At 38.1% G+C, this 18,793-nt stretch overlaps 1 protein-coding gene across 1 annotated transcript in view; it reads left to right on the top strand.

Annotated features, from left to right (window-relative positions):
• The window catches only part of MEGF10 (multiple EGF like domains 10), a 104,778-nt gene that overhangs the window by 69,552 nt on the left and 16,433 nt on the right, over positions 1 to 18,793 (top strand). Inside the window, exons 13-17 of the mRNA XM_035310084.1 lie at positions 1,393 to 1,556; positions 4,585 to 4,687; positions 14,737 to 14,883; positions 17,069 to 17,203; positions 17,594 to 17,722. Of these exons, the coding sequence (XP_035165975.1) occupies positions 1,393 to 1,556; positions 4,585 to 4,687; positions 14,737 to 14,883; positions 17,069 to 17,203; positions 17,594 to 17,722 (678 nt within the window). The remainder of the gene's footprint in view (positions 1 to 1,392; positions 1,557 to 4,584; positions 4,688 to 14,736; positions 14,884 to 17,068; positions 17,204 to 17,593; positions 17,723 to 18,793) is intronic.

Genomic DNA, 18,793 nt, shown 5'->3' with positions numbered 1-18,793 from the left:
ATGACACCACTGAGCCAGTGATGAAAATCCCATTGATTTCAGTGAAGTAAGAATACCTTCCAGTTTTTGTATGTTGCATATGACTACAGATCTTTCCCAGTTCACTCCGTCTTTAAGAAAACCCTGCCTCTGCTTTTTGAATGAATAGTCACATTGCTGTTCAGGCATTATGCTAGGAATGAGGCAGCTCTAGCTCTGAGCAGAACAGGTTAGTGTGGGTGGGTCAGCATGTGGCTGGAAAATATAATCTGTCTGCCTTAGAAAGATTCCAAACCTGATGTTATTTCTCATGGGATTGCCACTTTTAATAGGGCTTATGATATGGGAAGCTCTTTTTGGAAGTGTAGAAGGAAACTTCAAAAAACTTGAAAGACACTTAGAGAAAATATTGCAATTTTCTATCTACTATAGTATAACATTTTCCTGAAATGACCCCTAAACTATGAAGTTACCAATCTAGGGCACGAGGCAGCTTTATTTCAATACATGTGTTTTGCATAGTCTATTGATTAGGCTCAGAGCAGAATTATTTTTCCCTTCACTTAGTGTAAACAAGGTGCAAAATTAGCAACTTGGCCTGTGTCATTGCTGATGATAACATATGACTGGCTCACTCAGTTTCTGTTATATCCAATAGATGATCACATTTTTGAAAACCAATTTACATTTCTGTCTATCCAGAGCACAGTCTGTGAATCGTTGCTATCAGGCATAATCAGTGGTGAATGCTGCATTTTAGAAACACTTTCCATTGCAATCTATTTTGTATTTGGAGAGAAATATAGAAATCATCTAAAATGTCTTCTATGCATCCTTGAAGAAACCCAACCTACACTTTACTTTGCTGTTATGCTTTCTCTATAATGTTTTTTTCTCCTTTTTTTTGTTTTGGGTGGGGGGGGGGGAGAAGGCAGGAAGGTGTTATCAGGGAAAGGAGGCAGGGGGTTGGAAAGAGTCTTAAGATTTCTGTTCCAACTGTGCTGCAGAACTGTCTATTGAATAATGGTGGAAGAATTATGAAAGCAGCAGCTTAAGTGTAGGGAAAATATTCCTGAATTTTTCAGGCCATCCTTTAAAACTTTCAAATAGTTTGGTGCTTTTCAGCAAAATTTCAAGGTGTCTGTGTTTTCATTTCAGATCTCCCATCAATAGCTCTCACATGTTGGCACCCATCTGCATAGTATGTGCTGTGCACAGATGTTACAAGGTGCCCTTCAGCTCCTTTACTCAAATCCGGACAAATCAGCTGAAACAGCTAATACTGTCCTGTAGTTAATGTTACTGGTACTGTGCATCTCAAAGATTCCAAATGGGACATGGAGGAAACATGTCCTTAGTGAGGAATGGAGGGAAACCTGATTAATTTGTCACTTTAATTCTTATTCTTGGCAGGTTGGCATGGTGTAGACTGCTCAATCAATTGTCCCAGTGGTACCTGGGGACTTGGCTGTAACTTGACTTGCCAGTGTCTTAATGGAGGGGCTTGCAATGCTCTGGATGGAACCTGTACCTGTGCCCCAGGCTGGAGAGGACAAAAGTGCGAACTCCCTTGCCAGGTAGTTTAATAATTTTGCTCAGTATTGCACTGTGGAATGCTGGGCAAGGGGATACTCCTGTGATTCTCCTGACTTCATAGGTGTAAATGCTAAGGAGATCTGACAGCCCATATTTTAGTGGGTTCAAGATTAGAAACACACACCAAAAAATCTTCTACCATGGAGCACACTAAAGCAAACAGAATAGATAGCCACCCAAAAAATGAATACGTACAATAAGGATACACAGATGAACATTTCTTCTGCTTTCATACTGGAATGTTTAACATGCAACTTTTCCCAAGCTCCTGTAGAATTTGTGGAAACACTCAGCACCAAATTTTTATTCTTTTTCAGCATCATATGCCATCCAAACTGCTTCTGTTAAACTATTTCTAGGAAAAATGATAAGAGAAAAATGTAGCAAAAATATATTCCACATCTAACAACATAATTTTAATTAAATTATCTTATGTCTGTGATAAACTTTCCTACCTTCTCAACCAGACATGAGAAAGCACACTTTTCACCCAATCCCATGACAGATCTTACCTTTGTATCAGGACTCGGACTTCCATCATCTCCTAGACTTTGAGAACAGCACAATTAGAAATCACGGTGCAGACAAAGACAAGTTTCTAATCAGTTTTGTTCCACATTGCAATCTGTAGCTGAAAGAAGCCATAAAAATATTTAATTTTAAAATATAAAAAAATTGGAAAATGCAAAAGCAATTTGTTTTACTATCCAATTGTTCTAAGTACATTACATAAACAAACAAACAAAAAGAAATTTTCTGTGGATAAATGTGGCTTTCCAGATTCTATATTTTCCATTGGCAGGGTTCAATTTTCTGGGAGATTTTAAACAAACTTTAGTTTTGTTGTTGTTGTTTTGTTTGTTTGTTTTAAAGTTCCCTCTGCTCTCCTTTTCCTGTCCTTTGAATTTACATGAACCATGTAAATTCTCCACCTATGTCATATTCAAGCTTCTGTCATTTTTCATTAGCTCTGCTTAGCAGTACCATGATAAAAGTACCCGAACTACAGTATATAACTGGAAGAGACATCTTTGTTTTGAATAAAAAATTGATCTATTGAACTGTTGTGGTACAGCATATGCTGATTCTGATATCGTAAGTTAAGTGGCAAACAAATTCTGAAATATTCTGGAAAGCTGATTAGAATGTCTACGGTGTGTGTTTATGCAATGTTTCCAACAAATGCATCTCCATCAGAAGACTATTTTTTTTGTTTCTAAAGCTGCTTTATCACTTAGTGTCCAATTTTGAAGATTACCCAAGCTCATTAACTTCCAAAAGAAAATTATTTAAAAAATAGGTATTGTTTTATGCCATTTGTTCCACTGTTCCAAATATAGCAAAATAATGCTCAAAATAATTTCTGTCTCAAATAACTCAGCATTCCCATACTCAGTGTCTTAGTCTCTCTCTTTTTCTCTGTTTTTCTCTCTGCATCAAATAATGTCCATAAACATTCACACACTGTAGTGCATATTCTACCTCAAAATTCCAGAGTGGGAGAATAAATAGAAATGCAGACGGTTTATTTAAATTGATGTATTTCTTTATGTTTCATTAAGTTTAGAAAATCAATATCATTGCTCAGATTGTTAATCAAGATTTGACTGAAGTTTGGAAAACATACATAGCAGACTAGAATTACCTCTTTTCAACAATATATTTGAGAGTTTTCTTTCATTCTTTCTCTCCAAATCTGATTAAATGCATAGGAATTGCCTTTCTTAATCTTTTATTTTTCTCTCTATAAAAATGGGTTATTGAGATGGGCAAAACACTACTTATTCTCAATTAATATTTGATTTTTTTCTACTTGAGACTTGAAAGACTGGGGATTGAATAGCTAAATCCTGTGTAACTTTACTGAAATGTAGGCACGAACATCAAAGAACAGCAGATGAATTTTGATACCGGTCCAGTTTTTAATGTGACTGTGACCAATTTGTAGTCTTGAATGTAAATTATTGGTTAAACCTAACATGTTTTTTTTTTTCTTCCTTTTTTTTTTTTTTTTTTTTTTCTTTTGGTGTGGATAGTCTGGGAAGTATTACCTGAAATTATATTGTGTTTTTCCTTGGATCTTTCTTCATTGTTTATTGCAAAGATTTTGCTCTTTTCGTTTTCTTAGAGTGATTTTGTATGGATTTATTGCCTAGAAGTATTTGCCACCTTCTACTGAAGAAGTAGAAAGTCAAATTCATATATTCAGTCATTAATATATTGCCATGACAATTGGCAATGTTCTTTTGGCACAGCTGAACACACCGAGAAGGATATTCAGCTTGTGACATTAATCTCTTGACAACTTTCTTTGTGGGTTCAAAAATGCTCCACAGCCAAAATGTAGTTTTATTTTCTGTTCCGTGTCATAGTCAAAGAACTTCTCTTTTTAACATGACTGAAAGTGCAGTCATGTGCAGAAGAAAAGATTGTTAATTAAATGAAAGTCATATAGTTTGCATTGTTCATGCAATAAACTTCACTCTGAACATGTGCTTTAATGCAACGTTTTGCTCCTCTCTTTTAGAAATTATGGCTTTACATTGCATTATTTTTTTGGCAAATATGGAGGTGTCAGGGTCTGAGACAGGAAGGAAACTGAACTACTTTCCCATTTAAGATGCCTGTGCCCCAGAGTAGGGACTCAGCTGTAAGGCAAGTTAGAAGGACAGTACAATAGAGCCTTCATTACTACCAGTGATAACACAGGCTACTGTTTTCTGAATCACAGTTTCCAGACCCCTTAGTCTGTGATTTGTCAAGATAATTTAATTAATTCTTTCTCTTCTCCTCTTGGATGAAAAAATGAAAATGTACAACATTAAACTTTTCCAAAAGCCAGAAGAGTTTTATATTAAGTAAGCTGATTACAGACTTAGGAGAGATCTGAGGTTTCTTTCTGAGGCAGGACTGACCAGAACTTGTTCTCCTCTAACTCTCAGTTCTCATCATCTCTTTCTTATTTTTATTTTTATTTATTTTATTTTTATTTTTTTTTCCTGGCCACAGGATGGCACATATGGCATGGATTGTGCTGAACGCTGTGACTGCAGCCATGCAGATGGTTGTCATCCTACCACGGGTTACTGTCGCTGTCTACCAGGATGGTCAGGTACAAAAGAGACTGTTGCAAAGTATGATGAAAGTTTCCAGTATGATGGTATTGATCTTGCCTTTCTGTGGGTAGAGGAGGAATATGTGGGCTTGGAAGAAAAAGAGGCCAGTTCTGTGGCTGTTGTGTCCCTTCCTGTGATTCACAGGCATGGAAACTTTGTTGGGTGTGGGTTCCACAGAAAACTGGAAATAGAAGGCAAAATCTTACAGCTTGGGCACCTCCACAGTATGACTCCTCATGAAATTGGGGAACAACTGTAGGTAATCAAGATTGTGCTGGCAGTTTTGTTAGGGAAGCATCATATCCAGAAACCGAGGAAGCTTTGATCAGGCAGCCAAAAAGATTGTAGATCATGCAGAAGCTGTGTTGCCATATGGGTTTCTCAAACTTTTGGGGAAAACAAAAACAAAAACTCTGTATGTATTTTTTTTATTGCATAAACAGTTGCACTTTCTTTTACAAGGTTTCTCCAATATTGTCATTGTGGCTTTAGGAAATAGGTGTATTTAGTAATGCATCGGATGGGTGTTTCACATTGTTGTCACCCTGTTTGTGGAAAGAAGAATTTCTGAAAACATAATGAAACCACAGAAGTGTGAAGCATCATGAAATAGTCCCTTTAGGAGATTTAGTTCTCACATAGATCTCTGCTGTAAGTGGTAGAAAAGCTCTTCCATCATCAGTGAGGACTAAGTGACAACCTAAGTTTGTTTGAGTGCTCAGGACTTTGTGTCCCACTGTGATACTGTACTGTTGCAAGGGTCTGATTTCAAGGAGGGACTCATACTATTTAAGGATGAGAAGTCAGGAAGAAAAACACACAGTTTTGTTTCTGTTGTTTTAAGAAAGGATTTTTTAATGCTTTCAGGTATAATAGAGATCTATACAAATTAGAGAGCTGGGCAACCACTAACAATATGAAGTTTAACAAGAGTGAGTGACAGATTCTGCGTTTGGGAAGGGGCAACCCTTCCTACAGGTTAGGGACAAGAGGCTGAAGAGCAGCCCCACAGAAAGTGATTTGTCTGACAGCAAGTTGAATATAAGTCATCAGTGTGCCATGACAGCCAGCAAGGCCAACTGTGCCCTGGAGTGCCTCAAGCACAGCACTGATACCCAGCTGAGGGAAAGGATTGTCCCTCTCTGCTCTGGGCTGGTGTGTCCTTACCTCGAGTACCATGTGCAGTTTGGGGCAGTACAGTCTAAAAAGAACATAAAACTATTAGTGTGCCCAAAGGAGGGCTATGAAGATGGTGAAGGGCCTAGAGGGAAAGATGTATGAGGAGCCGCTGAGGTCCCTTGGTTTGCTCAGCCCAGAGCAGAGCAGGCTGAGGGGAGGCCTCATGGCGGCCTGCAGCTCCCTCACGAGGGGAGCGGAGGGGCAGGCGCTGAGCTCTGCTCTCTGGGGACAGTGACAGGACCCGAGGGAACGGCATGGAGCTGGGACAGGGGAGGGTCAGGCTGGGTGTTAGGGAAAGGTTCTGCACCCAGAGGGTGGTCGGGCACTGGGGCAGGCTGCCCAGGGTAATGGTCACACCACTGAGCCTGCCTGAGTTCAAGAAGTGCTTGGACAATGCTCTGAGACATATGGTCTGATTTTGGGGTGGTCCTGTGTGGAGCCAGGAGTTGGACTCGATGATCCTTGTGAGTACTTCCAACTCAGGATGTTCCATGATTCTGTGGATATAATATGGTATTGTTCTTTCTCTGATACTGCCAGACATACTAGATGGAGATGAGCAAATAACCTTCCACAAGTTAACTAATGTACAAGTTTAGCAAACTATTCTGCTCAGAAAAGTTTGGTTTGAGCTTACAATGTCCTCAGAAACAATCACTATTGATCTCCTCCTCCCCTCCCCCCCTACTTTGAGTTTCACATGTTTATTTTTTTAGCTCTGTAGATGGATCACAAACATTGTGTTCAAGGTACTTAGTGCTCTGTGTCTGCGGTTCGGGTTGATTAGTACTTACCCATTCCTTATTTGTGCAATTTGCTTGTAAGATTCTGCCAAGTCCTTTGAAGAGGCTTTTCTCCTTGTACCTCTCTTTTGTTGCTCCTTTCAGTGTGGAAGAGAGAGGCTTCCAGAGCCAGAATTCAGCTAACTGTTGTAGGATTTGATTGAATTTATTCTTTTCCCAGAAGCTGCACTGTGACTTGCAGTCAGAAACTCCGATGCCTCTGGGAAATGAATACCACAAGAATGCAAAAACAACAGAAGTGATTTGAGTGAATTGTAAACAAAACAAACAAAAAAAGATAAAACATACAAACTATTATTCCATTATTCCATTGATTAATATTTCTAGAGATGCTGCTTTGTCTTTTAGGTGATCATGTTATGACTTTAACAACCTTTGATGCTGTCATTGTCAGGTAGTCACAGAGTTGCATGTGTGTGTTTGGACATACTTACTCAAAATTTTTGAACTGTTTAAAATACGATCTTGTTTTAAGTTCATAGATGTATTAAAGAATACCCACATTAAAAAGTATGTGATCAGTTGCTGATCTTGAGCAACCTTGGAGTAGAAAGAGATGTTCACAACCTTTAGAGGTACCGTCTGAAATATGTCTTACAAGTTTTCTAATATGGAAAGAAATCATCAGAGACCAAAAGTAGATAAATGAATAAAGTCAGGTTAAAAGAAGTAGTTTTGAAAGGCCATAATAAAAATCTGGCAACTTTTATAACATATACAAAAAAATTCCAACCAATGCGGGATAGCTAATGAAGTATGTGACATGAACTTCAGGCATAGCAGAAATCTTGACAGTGCTTGAACTCAGGTATTGAAAACTATAAAATATTTTTGCCGTTAGTAAAAGCTTGTTTCAATTTCATATTTAGAAAGGAAAAAGATTTCACTAGGAAAATACTTCTTGCGTGATTGTAGATATAATTAAGAATCTGTCCCTGGATGATGTCATCTCAACAGCGTGTGTATCAGACTAGTTTCAACATGTTGATGATGTCTAGACACACAACATGACATAAATGGGATAGTTTGCTTTATACTCAGTGCCTGGAAAAATCCTACTCCCACACTTCACATGTCAGAGCAGTACCCATGAGGAATGTGTTCTTTGTGTAGACACTTATATTTAGAATAATTAAAAAAGGAAAGAATATCTTAGAAGCAGGTTCTCAAATAGCTGAACTGTAATGTTACATTGCAAGGATAGCATTAGTCCACAGGATTAAGGAAAAGAGATGGTGAATTTATTTTTTTACACACACACACACAGACACACACATACACACACATGAAAATACTGATCTGCAACAAATTGTATTAGAATAGGTTAGATGTTTTTATATCAGATTTGTTAAAGTAACTGTCAGACTTAATAATTTCTATTTGTTAGTATTACTTACTCCCCATCCACCCCTCTCATCCCCCCAAAGGGAAGAAGAAACTGATTTTGGATCAGTCTAGTGCTTATCTAACCCAACTGAAGGTTTTTGTTTGTTTGTTTTGTTTTTGTTTTGTTTTGTTTTTCCAACAAGAATAAATTGATGAATCCAAGGCAATCCAAATGCTTTGATACCAACAAAATCATATAAAGCTTCTGAGAAGCTAGAAGCTACTTTAAATGCAACATTTTTCTCAGCCTTCTGAACAGGGCAGTTTTCTACTCCTCTGTTCTCCAGGGAATTTCATCAGAGGGAAGAGTTTATGTAACTTTGCAGAAATAAATCAGGTTTGGAAGATTTTTCCCTTGCTGGATGACACAGTTGTGCCACAGAGCTGGGGAAGAGGAAATGTACTGCCCTGGTGGCGGTCACCGACCCAGTAGGATGCATACTCCCTCTGATAGCGAGGGAGCTCCCTGCTTCTGAAGCAGGCTCAAGTGCTGTTGTCATGTACCAGAGAGCAGCCTAGCTGACATGCTACCCTGTACTTTGGTCTCAAGACAGAGCTGCAGCTGAGCATTATGTCAGCAGTGAAGTCCTCTGTGGCTAGGTTTCTTAAAGGAGCTTTTCTTTATTTTTGAAAATGCCTGATGTATTATCTGGAAATTGTAGTTATGAATGAAATGGTAAGTTCAGTTGCTGACTACTGCAGTGTCATGAGCTGTTATAAAACTCTAAAAATAATTAAAATTATTTTTATTGACCTTCTGATTTTAATTTAGTTTCTTTTACCTACTCAGATTTTTCATCCTAAACAAGTCACTTTGTTTACAGGACTCCTGTTAGAGATCCTACCCTCTGCAATTTACTGAGTGCTCACTATAGAGCAGCTTAATTCTGCTGAGAAAAACAAGAGTTAAGGGTGATGTTTTTTTCCTGGCAATCTCACCATTCCATCACGTTCCAGGAGCCACATGACATGATGGTACAAATGAGAAACATCTGCCCACACTGAAGATGATGTCTGCCCCAAACACTCTCGTCCCTTGACATTTTCACTATAACTTATAAATAACTTCTTTTCATTTAGAGTGAGTGCAATAGTTAGACAATGAAAAAGAGTAAGAAGCATTAATATACAGAGCCATGAAGCAGAGGAAAGACACAGAAAATGTAACCCCCAGTAGATAATTAAGTCTCCTGGTAGTTTATACCAAAACCTTAAGTTCTGTGAAAGAAACACCTCTACCACTGCTCTCAATAACCACAGTCCATCAAGCACCACAGTACCTGTTAATTTCATCCCATCATCTTACCTGTCCTGCAAGCAGCTGTCAAAAAACAGATATTTCAAATTGCCTGAAATATTAGAGAATTCATTCTTGCAAACTGAGATTTTTCACAGAAGCATTGTAAAAGAGGTAGAGGTTTTCTTCTATGCATTTTGTGTATTACACTGCAACTGGGGTGTCAGTGGTAACACATTACTTCCTGCAGTGTTTTCTTGGATACAATTCTGTTGGACATTTCTGTTTGTGAAGAAATGTCATGTCATACTAATAACCACACTTGTTATTTTTAAAATCAATTTAAAGGTTGTGTGGTGCCAGGGATTGTGAAACACCAGTAGTCTGCTATCTGAACCAAAACAATAGCATTAGTTTATGGAAAAGACAGATGCAGAAATATCAGCCTACATTTTACCAGCACGCATTGTGTTTACCCGTATGCTATGGCAGATAGGGTACTGGTGACTTTCTGCTGCCTCGGACACCTGCTGATGCTAGTCAGATTGTCCATCACCAGATGTGTTGTTGCTGTGAGGAAGTGCTGTGTCTTTCCATGTGCTCCTGACATTATTTCAAGAGCAACATTTGTTACTGGATTATAACAGAGAGGATTGTCATCTGACACCCACCCCACTGATACAAATAGCCAGGGCCCCAGGGAAGCACCAACTAGACCTTTCCTATGCTCCTTAGCTTTTAGTGTATACACAATTTTTTTTTTTTTCCACTACATAGAAGAGAAAGACACAAAAGTGTACTGTCATAGGCCTTTCTCACATTCAGACTGAGAAATGAGATGCTGCTGAGACTGTTCATAGTGCTTGTGCCTTCATGCACCCAAGCTGGCAGCCTCTTCCAAGACATCGTTTTTCCTCCATGTCAGCTGATTTAACTTCTGCTTCTGAAGCATGAGTTCCTATAGCTGCAAACATCCAGTGCACCACAAAGTTAAGCTGTGTGCTTTCCAAACTTTAGTATTCAGTAAAGGCATATACTCTACCTCTGGACCTTATTGTGTCTGCATCTCTGTTGCCTATACTTTGCAGTGGGTCTTTATGTGAAAGAAATAGTACTATTTTAAAAGAAAAACGTTAAATCAGTAAATTAAGTACACTTATTTGCTACCTGTCAAGAAGGCAAGAAAAGGAGACGTGTTTTTTTTTTTTTCTGTTATTTTCCTGTGGTAGACGATAAGAAAAGCGTCACTGGGTCAGACAGCAGTATGCAGCAACAATACAGCCTTCATAAAGACACCAAGCTTATCTCACAAGTGATTCTTCCACTAAAAATCACAGATACTGATGTTTGCTTTCAAGCTGATACAGCACTGGTTTTGTAAAGAAGCATTTGTATCTGGCTTCCTATCAAATCCTGGGCACAAACTATTCTTTTGCTGCCAGTGAAGAAGCAGCATTAAGAACATCTAGAGAAAAATCTTTGATCCTTTCCCTAGCTCCTTAAAGAGACAATTCTGTTTAGTCTTCTGGCTATCTTCAGCTATGGAGCAAGGCCTTCTCTTCCCCTAAGGACAATGAGGGTACTTCTACAGTGTCTCTGAAATGTTCCACCACTTTCCTGTGTTGTTACTTCCTGTTGGCTCTCATCCATTTGACAGAGAAGTAGGGAAGGAGTTCTCTCAGTTTTCTCCCATCAGAAGTTTCAGACTCCTTTTAACAGCAGTAATCTAGTGCTTAACAGTTTTTCTCAAATAATTAAATATAATTCATTAAAAATACTTTTTAATGTTTGGATAACTTTTATCAGACTAATGGAAACAAAATAAACTGGGAGGTAGTGCTGAGTCCAATAATAACTTCAACTTGGAAGATCATAAGAAATAATTGGTATATTTTTCCACTTCAAACCCATTAACTCTATGTTGAACTGACTTGGACAGATCACCAAGTCTCAACATGTTAAAAATACAGTATGGGGAGTATTTAAACACTCTGCTAGCATGGGCAGAAACATTCCTATCCTTAAATAATTATTTTCTTCATTCATGCAATCACAAATGCTGGAGGAATGCTGATTTAGATGTGGGGCCCCTAGCATAAAGCACTGGGCATAAAATGCATGAGCATTTCTTCAGAGCAGCTTAGCTGAAGTTTATCATGACCATTCAGCTATTGCCTAGCAACTTGTGAAGGCCATCAAAGAGCTCTTTGTCCATTGCTCTGGCAAAAACATTTCCTCACAGATATCCTTATCACTATCAAAATCAACATGAAAACTTACCAAAACCAATTTTGTTGCATAAGAGGTTAATATTCACTTAAAACTGTATCAGTTGTAAGCTTGCTGATACCATTGTGAGAGATGAATCTAATCTTGCTTCCAACTTCTAGTAAAATGTTATTTTCTCCTCCCTAATATCTAGATTTTCTATAAAAGCATAGCTCTTCTTATGGAACTGTAAAGCATCAGACTCAGGAAAATTCTTCTTTTCTTTTTCTGAACTCTTTTAATATTTCCAACCTCTGCTTTCTCAAAAATGCATATAATTAATTCTGTGAAAATTTTAAACTCAGTTTCCCATTTTTAAATGCCTTTTGGGCTCATCTAAATATCAGTGAGTGAGTGAGACTTAAAACAATTTTATAAACAGAGATGCAGTAAATCCCTGAATCAATTTGTGTTTCTGCCCTGCTACATTCATTCTTGGCACTGTCAGGCACAGGAGAGTAATTGATTTTGTTTATGATCAGTAGTGAATTTAATACAATTCCTTTTATAGTGAAACAGATGCCATATGCAGCACTCTGTCAGTACATTATGTTGTCACAACTATTATTCAGTGATACCTAGGATGCACTGTTGCTTTTCAAAGTGGAGGGATGTCATTCCGACTACCTCCTCGTAGGTGGTGAAAGTGAGGAACAAAAGCTAAATTTCATTTTCCCTGATGCATAATTTTCCCCTAATGTGTGCTGGAGGAACTTACCCCTTTTTCATTTTTAATGGTGCTCATTGGCTCTGTTAAGTATTGAGGATCTGTATAGCATGGGGTCCCTTGTCTCTTCTGTCCCAGTATGCCCAATATCCCCCTTTGACACTGCACTGTCATAAAGCATCCTCTGTGCACCGATCAAGACGATATAATTGAGCCTGGTGTTATTGTATGTCACTGGTCTACATAATCTCAGATAATGCACTGTGGTAACTCTTGGCAACCACTGACTTGTTAACAGTGACCATTGTATATTGAACACCACTGAAACCCATTAAGACTCTGTGAAAAATGTCTTTTCTCTGGCAGGGTTCACTGAGTGAAGCTCTGTATGATATGACAGATAACACTCAAGTGAACAGAGCATCAGGCTCCGCACTGAAAGCCCCTGCATGTGTCAGCTGGTGCTCTCACAGACATAAACCCAAGTTTTCAGATTTGGGAACCTCAAGCAGAGAAGTCTGAAGTGTCTGAAATAAGTGGTCTTGTTTCTAAAATATGCAGTGATCTCATCCTGCTCATGTGCATCATCATCTCTCAGAATCAAACTGCTCTCTTCTATCTGTTTGTGCACAAGTACAGACTTTATGAAAAAGTTGTCACAGACTGCTGAGAAGCCGCTTTATGCTCTCTGCCTCTCAAATGTGGATGCAGCTAGGAGAATGGCATTGCCCGTGCAGGCAAAAATGAAAAAAAAAAAAAAATTGTAGAAGAAACCTTTCGTTTTTTGTTTGTTTGGTTGTTGTTGTTGGTTTTTTTTTTTTTTTTTTGACAATAAATTATTTTCAGGTCAGTATTGACTAAATGATCTTGTACAAATTGGGCTTTGAGGTGTGGCCCATGTACTGTCTGCTGATGGTTAGTATCTGGCTTCTAAAAATCAAGTGTTTTCTCTGCTGCCAGCATTAGTTGGTGCAGTCTATTGAACCACATATTTGGTTATTCAATCTGTTGATTTTCTTGCAAAGAAACAAACAATTTGAGTGTCTGGAGTTTCACCTTTCCTCTAATTAGAGACTTGGTCTTCCGATATAGGCAGCTTTACACAGCACATGCTATGGGGGTTGGGGAATTACCTCTGTGCCTGGCCTGTGAATAAACACTGTAATTATTTTTCAGTGTTGCTACAAACACTGGGATTTGCTCTTCAAAGTTAAAGATTTTTTTCTTGTCACATGTGAAAATGTTTTGCTTTTTTAGGATCCTGGCAGCCACTGGACCTGTGGCATATTTTGCTGGAAATACTTACAAAGCAAGACATACTTGTGGTTGGATTCAGTCCACTTTTCCCTTAGCGAAGGGCTTCATTCAGTAGAGGCGCTACAATAATACTTAATTGTTAATGCAAAGTACTGTAGACACAATGCGGTCTGAGTTCCACAGTGGAGCCTGCTGGCATTTAACATGCAGCGTACTTTGTAAAAGCCAATAGTGTGAAAAAGAAACAGGAAAGTTATATTTCATGTTTCTGTGCTGCAACGGAAAAAAGGCAATTAGGTGATGATGGGTCGGTGTTTTGTGTTATGGCTCATGTATGGGGGTTCAGGTTGTGGTGATCTTCTAATCAGTTTTATGCCACAAATGGTTAGACAAAACACTGACTGACCAGCATCCTTAACACTGTTGCAGCTAAGCATTTTGGAATGCTCACATGGTGTGTTTTGAAACTCTTTGTGTGCACTACGTTTTTCCATTTGGTATGAGGCTTAGCAGTAATCAGCTCACTACTAATTAGAAATCATTCTGTGTCCTGCACCCCATTATTAGACAGAATTATCTCAGACTTTAAGAATTCAGGAGGAAAAGTTTCTGCAATACCTTTTCATCAAGTATTTCCCTAACAGCAAATTTGAAAATAAGTGTTTGCTGTTTTAAAGCAGTCATTATGGAGGTAGCAAAAAACATTGTTTTGCTACATTTGAAATATTTTCTACTTTAATTTGTCTTTATTGATACCAGTGGTGAAAGTGAGAGGAATAAAAGACTTTTTTTTTTTTTTTTTTTTAATATGTATGTATGACAGTCCTGGAAACTGATGGAGCTCTTTTGTAATACCGAGAAATTTGCATTCATCTTTGTAGTAGGTCTTAAAGTGTTTGTGGAAAGGAAGCCTAGAGTTAGCATCCCATGGTGCTCTTATGTTCCCTGTGAATTGGCTACGGAAGTGCTTTCCTGTTACGGAGCTCAGGATCAGCCCTTAAGTGCATCTCTTCGAACTGGAATATAAAAGAAACTCAGTGTTTGGGGGTCTGGGGAAGGCAGGAGCAGAGATACAGGTTTACCTTATTCTCGTTAGATTCTCCTGATTTTGGTGAAGTTTTCATAAACAAGTTTCTTTTAGTAGTGTTTTAAAAAATGAGTCCTCTGAGAACCAAAGGCTTAAAACAGCTATGCATGAGTGCTTTCTGTTTGTGGGCTGACCTTTTTTTTTTTCCTTTGTGGTTGCAGGCATACACTGTGACAGTGTGTGTGCTGAGGGACAGTGGGGTCCAAATTGCTCGCTGTCCTGTTACTGCAAAAATGGGGCATCTTGTTCTCCAGATGATGGAATCTGTGAATGTGCACCAGGATACCGAGGCACCACTTGTCAAAGAAGTAAGGACAAAATAATTGCTTTAAAACTTCTGCTTCTCTCTGCTGAAACTGGAATACATAAGATACATGTACGTTGTTAATTGTGCTGTCAAGTACTATGAAACAGTCCTCAATCAGAGATTTTAATTGTCAAAATGTATGAATGCACAGAAATGTGTTATCTGAACTCAGTAAATGTTTCCAACTAGTAGTACTCTTCTCTTTGTCATATAACTTGACTTTTATTCACATTCTGTGCAGTGACATTGTTATGCACATGACTTTTTGAGAAACAAATAGAGCAGGGGACTCTGTTCTAAGGCTGACATTTTCAAATATGATTGACAAACATAAATTTCACAATACACATTTTGGCAGGTAAATAAAACATCCATGAGTTTCAGAAGCTAAAGTCTTTAGCTTCCCACTGAATCTGGTAGGAATCATTAGTTTAACTATTGCTTTTTTTAACATTTATTTTGAAGCATCAGAGAATGACTAATAGGATCAGGCCTCACAATAAGTAAAGGATAACATAGGTATGTATGCTTGCCTTTAAAAAATTGTAAATTTTAAGTGTTGCAAGAGGAGAGATATAGATGAACTGAGGCACTTCATACCAGAAACGTGGAGGGAAAAATAAGGTGATGTGCAGATATCTACCCACCCTAGAAAATATATCACCATGTTCCAGCAGCCTAGCTTTCTTCGGTTTACATTGTTGAAGCCCTGAGGGAAAGGTGCTCAGGGCAGAGAAATGTGAGTCCTCTGCAAATCGAAGGTAGCAGTGTTTTCACAGCTCTCCCAGGAACAGGGTCAAGAAGCAGGGGGAGTAAGGCCCAGTGGCTATGCTACTTGGTCCTCTAGAAGTGGCAGAAAAGGAAGAAGGAGACATGAAATGATTACCAAAAGGTAGAGTGAGAAGCAGAGGAAGACGAACAGTCCGAGAATGGGCAAGATCTCAAGCTAAAGAATGTGAATGCCTAAGGTTACTTCTAAATCCCACATCAGTGAAGCATTAGTATTCCTTAAGCATTTCTAAGTAAGTGCAGTAATTATCCTCGCTATCTAATCTCTAAAGACTTGCTGTTAATCAGATAATCCAAAGGTAGAGTGAATGTAACAGTAGACGTACAAATGTTCCTTGTGTTTTGGAACTATGCCTGAAATCAGTACAAGTGACTTCCATGCCAGTGCATCTCAGAGCCCCTCCCTGGTGCATAGTCTGGAGGCCGGAAGACAAAGGTCATACGAATAATTTGGATTCCAATCAGAAAGTGCCTTTTCAGTAAACAGGAAGACCTTTTGGCAGTGTTTCACTTGGAAAAGTTAGTCTCTTAGAGAGATGTGGCCACCTAACTTGTATTAAGTGTATAACCAAAAGACTGAATCTTGAATGAAATTGAAATATTGAAAGATTCCAAGAGAGTTTTTGTCAGTGCTGATTGCTGCTGTGCAACATGTATTTCTCTTGATGTGTCTCGTAATATTCTAATTTACAAGGAAAAAATGCTACAAGGAATTAGAGCAACAAAGAAAGAGATTTTATGCAAAACTCCAATCCCCCACCACCCCCAAAGAAACAAGTACCTTTGGCATAAGAATTAAGTGGAGCACTTTTTAATTTTTGTCTCTTCTGTAAAAGTTAGGTGGTGTGTAGTTGTCTGTACCAGGTAATGAGTTACGGTGAGTATCTAGATGAAAGGATGACTTGAAAACATTTCTACATTTTTCTCAGTGAAGAGATAGCAATTTGTCTGACAGGTTAGGAAACACAGAAGTAGTTAAGGTTTAAGATGACTGTATTCATCTACAGATAAAGCTAAACCTTTTTTTTAAGGTACTTGTCTTCCAATATACTTTAAAGGACATTCACATTGTAGACGGCATATAATGTATAGGCAAGTATGCATAATATGTGAAATATATATGCATATCAAACATAACACAAGTAAAACATGGCCTGAGAAGTTACAAAATGTCAGATGAGTAGTGACTGACTAGAATACAGTAAACTCCACAGGAACATGAGCAAATCTTACACAGTTTTAAAGCATTGATCTTTATGAGTAAGAGTGACCATTACAACCCTTGCGTATTTAGAAAGCAGAGCTAATTAGAAGTTAGAAACAATTGCACTGAAGAGCAGTTCATAACTGTGTATAAAGTACAGGAATCAATGGCAATTTGTTTTTTCTGATTCCAGTTTGTTCCCCTGGGTTTTATGGACACCGCTGCAGCCAGACATGTCCACAGTGTGTACACAGCAGTGGCCCCTGCCACCATATTACTGGATTATGTGACTGCTTACCTGGATTTACTGGAGCCCTCTGTAATGAAGGTACAAGCTATAGTAAAGACTCTGGGGGATGCAGATACCAAGCACTGTAATAATTTTCATTCTGTCTACTGAAAGTATAAAACAAAAAGTGGTTTCTGTTGTGGTATGTGCAGTTTATAAATACAGAATCTTAAGCAGTTTAAAGCTCTTTGAACACTTGATCCGTAAGTATGAAAAATACCTTTCTTCAGAACAGCACTTTATTCTTATATATATTATTTGTATAATGATTATGTATAACGGACTTACCAGAATTTGTAATGCATACTGCTATATTATACTAAGAAATACTTTTCTTGATCCAAATATAAATCTCATATTCTTGAAATAAAGAAATCACAATTTTGTGCTGATCACTAAGGAATTCTAATGCTGGTAACTTGTTCTCAGTATGTCCCAGTGGCAGATTTGGCAAGAACTGCATTGGAATATGCACCTGCACCAATAATGGAACATGTAATCCTATTGACAGATCTTGCCAGTGTTACCCTGGTTGGATTGGTAGTGACTGCTCTCAGCGTAAGTAACAGTTTTTTTTTTTTCCTTTATTTTTGAAACAATCAAGGTTCAGCTATATAAATTCTCTCCTTGTTGGTAAAGAAATACTGTGTAAGTCAAAAATGAGGACTTCATGGTATTTAATGAAGAGACCCTAAAGTTTTCTGCATTTCATTTGCACTATCATAAACACAATGAATTTTCTAATAAGTGGGCTGGAGCATACAACTGGGTAATCCATTTTCAGTCTTCCTCTGCTTAAAGAGGAGTTTTAGAGAATATTCATCAGACTTGTCTCAGAAGTGCATTGCCAAAGGACAAGAGACAATGCTCACAGGTTACATCAAGGGTGACTCTAACAGGATGCAAGAAAACTATTCTATGCCGTGAGAGTGGTCAAGCATGTCATCTGTCCAGAGAAGCTCCAAAGTCTCCATTCTGGAAGAACTTGTCAAATTTTTATTGTTGGAGATCCTTGGAGCAAGATACTGGACCAAATGATTCCAAAGTTCTCTTCCAACCTGAAGCATTCTGTGATTCGTGAACTTGCATTGTGTAGAGACTACATGACCTGTTATTTGCTTGTCTGTGCAATTATGCAGTCTCCTCACAGTAGTGTTGTAAGCATCCCATGATTTGTATTCTCAGGACAGTTTTATGAATATTTGTGGCCTTTTAGTTTTGTTTTGTTCAGTTTTGTTTTTTAACTACCATTGCATAGAGAGCTACAGGCAAGGCTCAGAACAAAGCCAAGATTTTCTCAAGTAGCAAGTCTGTACTGTGGTTGTGAGAACAAGCTCATTGTTCTTAAACTTGTTAACATCTTATTAGGAAATCTCTTTCACTATGACTTTTTGTAAGTATTTTCTTTTTTTATGTTATTTCTTCCTTTCAAAAAGAAGTTTCACAGATGCACATTCTTAGTGTTGTTCTACCTCACTTGATTTGTGTACAGTCTGCTAATCAGTGAAGACTTGGTTACTGACATAAAAAGAAGGGCTTAGCCCTAGTTTTTTATATTTGATCAAGTTATTTTATTAAATAATTACTAAATAAGGCATTCTCCAGATGCCTGACTGGATCCATACAAAT

The sequence above is a fragment of the Oxyura jamaicensis genome, chromosome Z (assembly GCF_011077185.1).
Source record: "Oxyura jamaicensis isolate SHBP4307 breed ruddy duck chromosome Z, BPBGC_Ojam_1.0, whole genome shotgun sequence".
Lineage (NCBI taxonomy): Eukaryota > Metazoa > Chordata > Aves > Anseriformes > Anatidae > Oxyura > Oxyura jamaicensis.
The sequence above is the reverse complement of the archived record's forward strand: the minus strand, read 5'-3'. Positions and strand labels throughout refer to the sequence as shown.